At 38.8% G+C, this 13,109-nt stretch overlaps 1 protein-coding gene across 1 annotated transcript in view; it reads left to right on the plus strand.

The window, feature by feature from the left end:
• Window positions 1-13,109, plus strand: part of vps37d (VPS37D subunit of ESCRT-I) — a 47,752-nt gene that overhangs the window by 31,684 nt on the left and 2,959 nt on the right. Inside the window, exon 3 of the mRNA XM_037687247.1 lies at window positions 6,295-6,377. Within this exon, the coding sequence (XP_037543175.1) occupies window positions 6,295-6,377 (83 nt within the window). The remainder of the gene's footprint in view (window positions 1-6,294; window positions 6,378-13,109) is intronic.

The raw sequence follows: 13,109 nt of genomic DNA on the forward strand, positions 1-13,109 counted from the left end.
ACTCTCTTCACCTCTACTACGTTCTTTGCCAACTCCTCCTTCAGGACCACCCCTACCACTCCATTCCTCTTTCTATCGACACCATGGTAAAACAGTTTGAACCCTGCTCCAATGCTGAGAGCCTTGCTGCCCTTCCACTTGGTCTCTTGGACACAAAACATCTACCTTCCTTCTCTGCATCATGTCAGCCAGCTCTCTACCTTTGCCTGTCATTGTCCCCACATTTAGAGTTGCAACCCTCAGTCCTACATTCTTCACTTTCCTCTTCTCTCTCTGTCTCCTGACACGTTTCCCTCCTCGTGGTCTTCGACTGCCAGTAGCACAATTTCCGCCAGCACCCTGTTTGTCAACAGCACCGGTGGCGGTCGTTGTTAACCCGGGCCTCGACCGATCTGGTATGGTTTCGCTTTGATGAACTCGCATTATGGTTTTGGCAAAAGTGTTTTACATCGGATGCCATTCCTGACACAACCCTCACCATTTACCCGGGCTTGGGACTGGCACAAGAGATACACTGGCTTGTGCTCCCTAGTGGCTGGTTTACGAACCAGAAAATCAACAAGTAGGAAAAATAACCAAGGAAACCGTTTAGTCTGAAGTGTAGTTTTTATTTATTTATTTTTTTGTATGTCATGATGGCTTCAGATTTTTTTTTATTTTTTTTTTTACTACAAACACAAAAGCATCACAAAAGGGATAGATGGCAGTTTAAGGAACAGTGCACGTTGGAACTCATAATCATGCACAATATATTTTTTTGTCTCAACTTTGCAGATACTCAGAAACGTTGTTTAGAAGCCCTAAAATGATATTTTCAAAAAATAGGTTTTAGAATGAAAATGTCCTGAAAAATAACCCTTTCGTGTAGACAGTCAAAGTGTAACCATTATAAACCAGTTGTGTTAAAGGCTCAACTCTTACAATACAAGCTGTCGTCGTCATCGTCTTTTATGTGCACGCTCTCTGTTGTTTCCTGGTTTGACATTACAGCACCACAGACCTGGTAAGGTTACTACAATGTTTTGGGTTGTTTTTGGTGTTTCCATGTGGATGAAAACATTTCTAGAAACTGTCATGTTCACAAGGAACTTTTTAGGAAAAAAAAAATTTTTAATAAACTGCTTTTCCATGAGGACAATGCTCTAAATTTAGGAAACGTCCAATTGTTTAGTCAAAGGTGTTTGAGGTGAACCTGTGGTGTTTTTGCCGTTTCAGCTGTTTGTGTACACGACAACAGCAGCCGTTTTCTCTGACACTGAAGTTTTTGAGTTCAGGTCTCAGTGTGGAGGTTGTTGGAAACTCCTGCTAATGTGAAATTGCACACGTGCACTACAGACGGCTGCAGTGTGCAATAGTTTTTCTGTGCTTGCACGGTAGAGTTGCATTCGGGCCCAAAAAATCAGATCCAACCCGGCCCCAGTCTGTAGCCATTCCAAACCCCACCCGACACGACAAATTCTGAATTCTGCATTATTCAGACACAGACCCTGCTCTGACATGTCTGCTTTGGGATCTCACCTGTTTGGATCGTCGGCCGCGCGCGTCCGCTGAGTGCAGCGAATGAATGAACGTCCATTTGAGTGATGGACCGCTTCCTGGCGGTGTAGTCCCATCTGAAACTTAACTGAACTTTATTTTACCTCTTTCAAGGCCGGTCAGCTCACGGTGAAATGGCCGCGTGTGGCTGTTGAATGTATGGCAAGCCATGTTGTCATGTAATTGGATTTTATGACAAGCCATGTTGCCATATAATTGGATCGCGGCTGATCCGCTGACACAATGAAAAGCCCGACACCGCCCCGCCCCAATTTCGGGTCGGGTCAAGCCGGGCTTCGGGCCTGGGTTAGAAATGACAGCTGTATTGTACGAGTAGATGAGCAACAGTAACAATGGTGGATAGCAGATTGATGTTTGATGCTCACTCTTTTCAACGTGTAGCAGAAACCCAACCTCATCCTTGGTCCGAACCAACGTTCGTGTATTCACCATTTTGGATGTTTTCAGGCTTGAGACGCATGCTCACGTTGTTGAAATACAACGATCACAGCGCCCGTCTGGCACTAACTACAACAGATTCAACAAGCACAGTGTTACTTGTGTAAACGTATAACTTTTCCACTGACAACCTAGAAAAGTTGTTAACGTTTCTAGACTGTTCACATGTAAACAGGGAGTTTCTCCAAACAGTGGCTCACCCAGAAACAAAGTGCCTCCCCTCATTGTCTCATGGCAGCTCTCAGACAAAATGTGTGACTCCAGCCCAGACACCATTCACTTGTTAAGTAAATTTTGTGCTGCACTAAGCAGCCCCCCCAGGTCTACTTCCCCTGTCAGCTCCACAAATATAGGTCGCGTACAGCGGCTCTAGGAGTGTTTGTTTGCTTGGCTGTCACCTCTCGTTACATCCCCCTCCCCCAGCATCTGCAACGTTGGGTCAGGAACAAGGCCGTTCCTTAATGCATAACTGCTTCTTACCACAGAACTCTTGATCTCACAGCGACGGCCAGAACACCGTGAGGTGCAGTTATGGATTATTAATGCTGAGGCGATGGTGCAGTAGAAGATAATGGAGAAGTTGAAATGATTTATTGCTCAGGAAGCATTTTTAAAGATAAATTATCTCCAGCAAAGAGCCAAATGAATCATTTTACTGCCGGGGTATGGAGCTCTGGTGGAAGAGAAGATTTCAAGACAGCATCTTGTCTGGGGAAGGGATTGCCAGCATACATTACCACACATATCTGCCTCCATGGAGGGGGGTAGAGATTTCCCTGAGGGGCTTAGAGTTATTAGAGTCATTTCAGTGACCTTTCTTTGCCCCCCGGTCTTTCCTGAACTCAGTCTGACTTGTCGGGGACAGCGTGGCTGTCACATCGTCTTTTCGAGGGACAAGACTCACTTTGCAGTCAGACGGTCAGAGCCCGTTCAGAATGATAACAGAGCAGAACCCGCAGGAGGCGAGGACACGCTGCTGACTACGTTTATCAGACACGCTGGGCTCAGATCTGATGGTCGCTAGTTACAAATAAAACTATTAGTTTTCTATTTTGGCTTTTAATCTTTTTATTATTTAAGATCAAAATGTCAGAACACCAGAGAAGCAGATATTCAATACAGTTTGATTCATGTGGTCAAAGTTTGAGCCTTTAAAAGATGAATAAAAATATGAGACTTATTTTTAGTCGATGCTGAGTAAGTTAGGCTTGCTGGATATTATTTCAGCTTTATTATGTCTAACATTGCTCACATTAACCAAATTAATCCTTATTTAGCTGCTGTCCTTGTTTCAACATATTTTGCGGCCCAATGAGTCGTGTTGTAACGTACATTGGGGGCTCGACCGAGATCTGAACCTGGGACCACAAGCAAGAATCATTTGGTCCAGTTTTTATTAAAATGACATAAAAAAAAATAAATGATTAGTCCATTAAAAGCTGCACTGACCTGAAAGAAATATGGATCATTGTCGTTCTTAATTTTTAACCAAAATGTCATTTTTGATGCATTTGTTTTTGAGATTCAGATATTGGTAGTTTGATTTTTTCCATTCATCCTTTAATTATACAGGTTAAATTATTATTTATTTATATGTATTAATTATATTTTTATATTTATATAAATATATTATATTATTATATTTATTATTAATAATTTATTTATTATTTTATTCATCCAGATTAAATATAATATATATATATTATATATATATATATATATATATATAGATATATATATATATATATATATATATATATATATATGAATCCTGCTCATTATCTCCTAAAGTATCTTTAGCCCAAGATTCTCCCAGTTATTTTTTAAAACATTCTCTTTCTTGGCAATCAGTTTGGGGTTTACATTATTAAAAGGAAATGTAGAAAAATGGACTAAAGTGTGCAGAAAAAACTTTAACTTCCTTTCAGATTAACTCAAAAATATAACATCTGTTCAAATGTTTCAAGCTCAAAGAGTTTCTGTAAAAGAGAATCCCTCTTTTTTTGTTAACTGTTGGGGTTTGTGAGTATGAGTTACTAAAATGAGGTCAGACCAGGTCCAGAGGGATTCTTTTTACCCAGACGGGCTTATTGGATCAGCTTTGACCTTCAGCTTTTGTATGAGCTGATGTCGTACCGTGTTTACCAGATTTCAGCTCCAACATTTACAACAAGCCCATGTTTTCTAAGAACTATATTTGTGCGAATGTTTATGAAGCATTCTCTCTGTTGTGGTCCATTTTTCTTCTGTATGTTTTTCAGCGTGATTCTAGTCCCGCAGTTTTCAAACTATTTCAAAATCATAAATCAAAGCGTTCAGCTCATTCAGGAAAATCCGCTATGACTTTTTGTATTGATGCAATTTTAGCTTTTTGAAATATTTAGCCTTTTCTGTTACTTTTTTCTCATAGAAAATGAATTGAGCTCTTTAGATCTGTTTACAACCTTTCACATTTTGTTCTGGTTCAGCTTCTTTCAGCTTCCTTCTGCAAATTTTAACTTTTTTCCCAGCTACTTTCAGCTCATTTCAGCTGTTTGTGCTCCTTCCAGATTATTTCTGCTAACTACAACATTTTTGTGCTATTAACTTCTTTCTGCTAATTTCAGCTTGTTGTGCTCCTTTGATCTTATTTCTGCACGTTTCAGCTTTTTCTACTGTTTCAGCTACTATTTAGCTGTTTTATGCTTATTTACCATAAGCTTTTTCAGCAAAAATGTGCTCTCTGCACTTCCTTCTGGTCATTTCAGCTTCTTTCTGCTTTTTAGCTAACTTTCAGGTGTTTTTTTTTTCTTGTTGTTGCTAATTTCAGCTTTTTCATATAACTTCCACTTTTTTGTGCTCATTTTTGCTTTTTTCAGCCAAATTGGGCAAACATGCATTTTTTTCTGCTTTCTTATGCTAATTTAAGCTTGTTCTAGCTTTCAGCTACTTTTTAAGCTAATTTTTGCTGTTTTCAAATAAAGTTTTCCATGGTAATTTCTGCTACTTTCAGCCTAATTAACTTTTTTCTTCTAATTTCATCTTATGCTCTTTTCAGCTTATTTCTGCTAGTTTCAGGTATTTCAGCTACTATTTAGCTCTTTTGATGCTAATTTTAGCTTTTTCAGCTAATTCCATATTTTTTAGCTCATTTCGGCTCTTTCCGCTGCCTTCTGGTAGTTTAAGCTTCTTTCTGAATTTTCATCTACTTTTTAGCTGATTTATTTTTGCTAATTTCAGCTTTTTTATGCTAATTTTCTAATTTTTGTGCTAATTTTTCATCATTTAAACCTAATTCAGGAAACGTTCTTTCTGCTTTCTTCTGCTAATTTAGGCTTGTTCCATTTCAGCTATATGTCAGCATGTTTTTTAAGCTAATTTCAGCTGTTTCTCAGCAAGCATTCGCACTACATTTAGTTTCTCTAGTAATTTTTAAATTCACGCAAAATATTTTAAGGTGCCATTCTGTTTGCTGCAGTGGTTCTTTATCATCTTCCTGCTGTGTTCTTTAATCCTGAGGAGTTGCGAGTCCTGCTCCACATCCACTGAACAAAACATCGCTGCAGAATGTTCTCCATTAATCTGACCCTGATGGTACCAAAACTCCAGATGTTAGTGCTACAAGGATTTTCTTGTAAATAATAGACGTTCATCTAACTACACTTTATGAAAACCTTTCAGAAAGATGAAAAACATGACGTACAATCTGGCGTTTTAAGTTAAAGAAGTAGTAAATGTTAAATAAGAATGAAGGTTATAATAAACTGGAAGTAATTTTGTAATTTTAGTCTGACAGATGCATGATCAGCTGTCGTGTCTCCTGCCGCTCGCTCCAGATGTGATGCTGACGAGAGCCGTTCAAATCTTCTGTGAAAGGTTTTATTTGTTGAGTCATTTAGTTTTTCGTGAGCTCCTTCCCTCTGTTTGTTTGAGACCTCCTGCCTTTTTATTGTGTTGACATAAACATCATTCACAAATGGCTTCTTCTTTTTTACAAGTAAACAGAAAATGGTGAATCAAGTGGCAAAAATGAGACTTGGATGATAATTTGAGCCTTTTGGTCAGACAAAATTGCGACCCGTCTCCTTAAATAGCTCAGAGTTGAATATTTCCAGCCCATTTTTCCTGTTTTTTCTGGCTGGAAGCTGTCCACTCAGTCACCAGCGACTCCTCATCAGCACATACCACCAAGGCTCTCTGTGATCTGGAAAATAATTTTCTCCGCTGCGGTTTCTTGGTTCTCTGGATTTCTCCTGCAGCTCCAGTGAAGTCATGCTTCATCACCCTGCACACGTCAGTGATGTTTGTCTGTCGTTGCAGAGGCTCGCGGCCAGAAGCACCGCCTGCAGACGGCGCAGAACCTCCTGCAGGAGGAGGTGGCGCGTGCTGAGGAACAATCGGAGGTGAGACACCGTCAGGTTCTTTTCTTCTGCATGAGAATCAAAACGGGGTTTCTTTACTTTGGCATCTGTGTGGTATGGAGTTTTTAACGAGGAAAACCTGTAGCAAGGCCCACAGTGTTGCCAGATCTCGCGATAGATAAAGCAACCAGCTTTATGAAAACAAGCCCAACTGGCAACCCACCTCATTGTGTAAAACAGAGGCCATTTTTATAAACATACATTTATTATGGCAGTACACATAAACAACAGCAAAAATTATGCTAAACACTTTGAATAACATACTTTTAAGCTCTGGATTAAAAAATAATAATTTTGCATATGTAACAAATATGTAAATCATATTATTTTCTACATATTTTTAAAAACAACATCCTGACATCTATGTGTGAGTGGAGCCCCCTAGTGGTCGGCCACAGTATGGGTGTTTGTTTGGGTGTGTGCCTGTCGCCTCGCCAACTTGGGCGGGAGCGATAAACAGGAAACGGGGGCGTGGAAGGGACAAACTACCTACTGCCACTCGTCTTTTGCTTTATTGTGTGGAGTTGGGAAATAATTAACTAGTTTCACTCGGAAAGAAAGTCCAGCCCATATAAGCAACTTCGCGTTCAAAAACAAGCCCAAAAAAACGCAAACCACAAGGTTTGCAAGCGACTTTAGAAAAAAACAAGCCCAAAGTCGCTTATAATAGGCGGACTTGGCAACACTGAAGGCCAACCCTGTTCTGTGCAGATGACTTTGTTTTAGATCCACGGAGCCGCCCAGCAGCACAACGGCTACATAACCAGTTCACCAGAGACACGTGCTCAGAGTGGGCTCAGAGTGGGCTCCGACTGGGACCGGAAAATGAAGCTGAATCAATCTACAAGCATAAAGCTTGTGAAAAGGAGAAAAATATCTGACTTAAATCTAAAAGTAGCAAAGCATTAGCTTAAAATAGCAGTTTTTGCTAAAAACAGCAAAAATTTTAACTAAAAGCTAAACTACCCAATGGTTTGCTAAAAGCTAAAGTAGCAAATGAGTAAGTAAAGCTGCAAAGATCTAGTTAAAATTAGGCCTGTCGTGATAAACAGTAAATCAATTAATCGCATGATAAATGAAAATGATCAACCTCATCTTCATTTATCGGCTTTATCGTTTCTTAATGTCTCTCTTTCTACTGAAGACACTGGACGACAAAAGGCTCAACTCTGGTGTTCGTCACTGACCACTCCCGTTCTCTTTTCTCTTTAAAATCTGTTTTAACCGTCCAAAATCACGTTTTTGGATCGTTAAAAGCAGCTAAACTGAGAAGCTAAGCTATGAGCTAAGCTAACAGGCCAACCTCGAGGAAAAAACCTCTGTCTTGTCGAAGCTTCAGATATTCACGGTTGAAACCTGTGTCTTTGTGTAAAAAGTTGCTTTTCTTTGTAAAAAGAAGCTGAAAACTTGTTTATTGATTTTTAATTAAAAGCTTTGTGTGGAAAAATGCTATGCTAAAGAGCTCAAACCACGAGCATCCGCCATTTTGAGAACCAAGAAACAGGAAGCCCATGTCATGTCAAGGGGCCTCCCTCCCATTTTTCTTAAAGAGACACGCTCGCTCCCTCACTATCCATCCTTCGGTTCAGACAGTCTTATACTGCCATCCAGTGGTCGAAAACAGGTACCACATGCAAAACAAATAAAACGTCTTCTTAAATTTGACAATAATTACTGATTGTCAAATTTCTATCAAAATTATTGTTTATCACAATAATTTCTGAGACAATTAATTGCCCAGCAAAATTTGTTATTGTGACAGGCCTAGTTAAAATTAGAAAAAGTCTAGCTCAAAGCTAAATGGCTAAATAACTAAAGGCTAAAGCAGAATGGTAGCTCAAAGCTAAAACTGTAATAAAGCTAAGTCAAAGTTTGAAAAGGTTAAATAGAACCGTAAAGAGCAAAAGGCTATCTAAAAGGTGAAAGTAACAAAACGTAAGCTGCAAGCTTAAGTTTCAAATAAGTAGCTTAAACAAGCAAAAGACAAGCTAAAAGCTTAAAATATAAACTGTCTAGTGGTTAAAAACAACAAAAAGGTTAACTTAAAGCTAAAAATACCAAATGGATTCCTAAAAGTTTAAGTAGCAAATGAGTAGGTAAAGTTTGCAAAAGGGTAGCTAAAAGCTAAAACTAGTAAAAGGCTAGCTAAAAGCAGAAACTAGCAAAAAACAGCTAAAAGTACCAGTAGCATAAGAAGGTTAAAACAGAGTTAGTACGCTGTTGTATTTTTATGGAGACAATATTTGTAAGTAGAGGTAAATATTAAGTAGATTATAAAAGCTGAACATGATTTACAGGATGAGAGTTAATTAAACTCTTATTACACCGACTTGTTCTATGAACAGTATTAGGTTGTATTAAATCATGTAAATGACCTGTTTTCAAGCAGTGCCTCATTTTTTACACTTTTAATTTGCCGTTGCCTTCAGGCCCAGATTGTTTCAGCTTCTCTCTCCTTCATGTAGTGACAGGAAAACTGATCACACCAGACCTGCTGTTTGTGACCCAGTTTAGTTTATAAAGTAAAATAAATACATGGCTGACACAACTTGGTCTTTTTATTTTGGATAGATTTATGTTTTTATATGTTGTTGATCATATTTAGATTTTATTTATCATTTTGTTTTGACTATACTCAACTAGTGAGATGTAGAACACATCATTAGGAGAACAAATGCGTGTTTATCTTTTGCTTCTAACTACAGAAGCTGCTGTTGCTTCTTGTGTTAAATGTGTTTTGATTGAAGCACGTGAAGCCGCTGCATTTACCATGGTTGTAGTTTCCACACAGAAGAAAACACAAAGCAAGCAAACGTAGGCCTGTCACGATAACAAAATTTGCTGGGCGATTAATTGTCTCGGAAATCATTACGATAAACGATAATATTTTAAATTTGACAATAATTAGTAATTATTGTCAAACTAAGGTTTTTTTCCCGAGGTCGGCCTGTTAGCTTAGCTCGTAGCTTAGCTTCTCAGCTTAGCTGCTTTTAACGGTTTTGGATCGTTAAAATGTATTTTAAAGAGAAAGGGAGGGGTCAGTGAAGAGCACCGGAGTTGAGCCTTTTGTCGTCCAGTGTCTTCAGTAGAAAGAGAGACACGAAGAAACGATAAAGCCGATAAATGAAAACGAGGTTGATAATTTTCATTTTTCATGCGATTAATTGATTTATTGTTTATTGGGACAGGCCTAAGCAAACGTCCTGAAACCTCTAAGCTGTTCTCACCACTTCATCCCCGACGTGTTTTATACATTCAGTCAGTTAAACAGCTGACGGATGTTTCTTCTTATGAAGGTTTAATTATCGTCCCTAATGCCTGATTAGTTGAAGCTTTTCCAGAGCACATTTATCACCTCAAATCAAAGCTAGCTGCGTGTTGGAGCAGCTGACGGCTGAAAACAAGTTGTTGTCGAGTCGACACAACAGCAGATATGAAAACGATCCTGAATATCTTCATCAGCAGGTCGGTTAGGACCCAATCACATTATCACAGATTGACATATTTACTGTAATAAATATGGAATGTAGTGTGAATTTTAGGTTCAGATATTCCATAGTAGTTAAAAATATACAGATACCTAAAGTATAAAACATCTATTTAAGTATATCGTGTTCATTACTCAAATGGTTAATATGAATCATTTAATAACATATTGTTAAATGTAAATAAATTATTGATTTACTTGACATGTTGCTTCAATTTACAAAAAAAATTGTTTTTATTTTTTTAAATTAGGAAGATTTTTAAGTGTGTTAGTAAGTCACTAAATATTTTGTAGAACTAAAACCCTTGTGGTTGTATTTTAGTAAAAAAAAAAAAATCTGTCAATGTTCATGATTTTATTCCACCCCCAACTAAGTTGTTAAATATTGATAATTTGCTGTATAATAAGACACATTTCATGCTGCATCGTAAAACATAAAATAAAACTTAAACAAACTAAAAATAGATAGATTTCGTAGAGACCACGGTGGGTCGGTTGTACCATACCATATCATACCAGACCACTTTATTTATAAATCACTTAAAAACAGCAACAAGGCAAATCAAAGTTCTGTACAGCAGAACAAAGCAAAGGACACAGGATAAAATACACAGATCCACAGCGGTAAAGATAAAAACTAAATGATTGACATTGTAGAATACAGACGAGTTCAAATCAACTCGCACAGTGTCAAAAACCCGGGAATAAAAGTGAGTTTTCAAACGAGACTTAAAAACAGTGAGAGAGGGAGCCTGCCTGACATGCAGTGGTCCCTCGATCCACACTTGTGGCCCTGCAACAGAGAAGGTCCTGTCACCTCTGAGCTTAAACAGAGTCCCTGGAACCAGTAAAAACATCTGGTCTGCTGACCTCAGAGAAAGCTGTGGGACGTATGGCTGCAGCAGATCAGTGAGATAGGAGGGGGCAGAACTGTTCAGAGATTTAAAAACATACAGAAGGATTTTAAAATGAAAGTGAACTGGGAGCCAGTGAAGGGAGGCCAGAACTGGCGTAATGTGCTCTTTTGCCTGTACCAGTTAAAAATTGGGCTGCAGCGTTTTGAACCAGTTGTAGTCATGCAATGGAGTTCTGACTGACTCCAGTGCACTGCAGCAATCGAGCCTGGATGTTGTGAAAGCACGTATAACCGTTTCAAGGTTACGTTTGGACAGTGTGGGCTTCAGTTTAGACAGTTGTGATCAGAACAAACCGATTCTCCAGCGTGAGAACGTCTCGGCATCTCCGGTCATTTCTATTCATAACTAGTCCTGAGTAAACCTAAACTAAACTTAAACAGTTCCTGTTAGACTAAAGAACTGAGTTATTTAACAAAATACATCCAACTTGGTGAACAGGAACCTGTGTGTGCTGCTCTACTACCCACAATCCTTCACTCTGCTCGGGGTGAGGATGATGCTAATGTACACCTGCGGGCAGCGTGTTCCAGACGCTATTAACAGATGAGACCCTCGGCTGCTGCAGGCGCACATCGATCCCTGGGGCCCCCCTCCCCACGCAGCTACGATCAATAACTTCGTGACTTTCTCATCAAATCGTCTGCTCTCTGATTGATTAAGACCAAACCAGCAGCCTCACAAAAGCCTCAAAACACACCAAGGTGCAAATGACACAGATTTGCTGCTTTTTTTAAACTCCAAACTGGGTGTTTAAGTTTTTACGTCACATATTAAACTAAATGTGGTGTAAGTATTGCATTAAGGGAAACCTTTTAAACTTTGTCTTTGTTTAATCAAAGCTTCCGAGTTAAAAAGTCTGAATCAGTCCAGTCAATCCTCCCTGGAGCCTCGGGGCTCGGTGAATATCTGTTTGAATGCAAAGCGTCTCAGATTCAGCTCAGAGGGTCTTCTCGGTGGGAAAGCATCTTGATTTTTGTGGCCGTTCTTCGGCTGCGCAGCAGTTTTTATCGGTGTCTTCTTACAAAAAGCACATCGGCTCTCACTCGTGGCTCCGAGGTAAAAAAATAAAATAAAATTTCAGAAAGTCTTGTCATTTCTTGGCGTCTGTGTCAGAATCGAATCCAAACCTCTGAAGGTTGAAGCCAAAAGCTTCAGTTCCCTGTCAGGCACCGACATGAAGAAACGCTTCTGATGGAGGAAACAAAAACATCTAATGAGTCAACCGACCTGAGTCCGTCTGTTCTGCACTGAGCGGAGGTAAAGAAGCGGTTTCCTTTGATTAATTATAAAGATTATTTTATTAAAACAGTTTGTAAACAAGCAGCAAGCTCTGATTTCTTTTAGTTTGTTTTGAGTCGTGATCCCACATTCACTAAAAACACTTTAAATTCAAATTTAAGTTAAATCCTATAAGTTTGGGTGAACTAAAATAAAAAAATACAAGTTTTGTTCATCATATATATCAAATAAACATATTTGAATATTTTCTTTTTTTTTTTGGTCAGTAAAAAATGGATAGAGAAAGCTGACTGTCAACAAAGAAAACTTTTTTTTTTACTACCTCTTGTTTTTTTAAATTTTAAACTTATCCCACAAGACAGACTTCAGTGTATAAGCACAATTCCAATGTGTTAAAATAAATGACCACCAATACATTTTTTATTGAAACCAATAATCCTTCATGTTTGATCACTTCTGAGCTTCCTCACCTGATCAAATGTACAAAAACAGAATCTAAACTCACACTTTGGCTCCTCTTCAAACAAAGTGATAAAAATCAACATGGCTGAAATATTTACCTTTTATGTTATTTAATATAATCAGCTTTAGGTAGTAGTGCATGTGCAAAAACACTAAAGAGATGGTTAAAAACGTCAGATGGAGCTTTATTTATTATTAATATTTTAATTTCCACATCTAAAGGAGCCAGTTGACGTGGTTCAGACATCTGGTAAGGATGTCCCCTGGTCTCTCGGTTGACCTGGGAACGCCTTGGAGTCCTCCCAGAAGAGGTGGCTGTGGAGAGAGAGATGTCTGGACCTTCCTGCTCAAGCTGCTGCCCCTGAGACCTGACTTCAGAACAAGTGGAAGATGATGGATGGATGGATATGGATGGATGGATGTGGGTAGATATGGATGGATGGATGGATGGATGGATGAATAGATGGAGATGGATGATATGGATGGATGGATGAATAGATGGATGGATGAATAGATGGAGATGGATTGTATGGATGGATGTGGGTAGATATGGATGGATGGATGTGGATGGATATGGATGGATGGATGGATGAATAGATGGAGATGGAT

The sequence above is a fragment of the Nematolebias whitei genome, chromosome 14 (assembly GCF_014905685.2).
Source record: "Nematolebias whitei isolate Nwh7 chromosome 14, NemWhi1, whole genome shotgun sequence".
Lineage (NCBI taxonomy): Eukaryota > Metazoa > Chordata > Actinopteri > Cyprinodontiformes > Rivulidae > Nematolebias > Nematolebias whitei.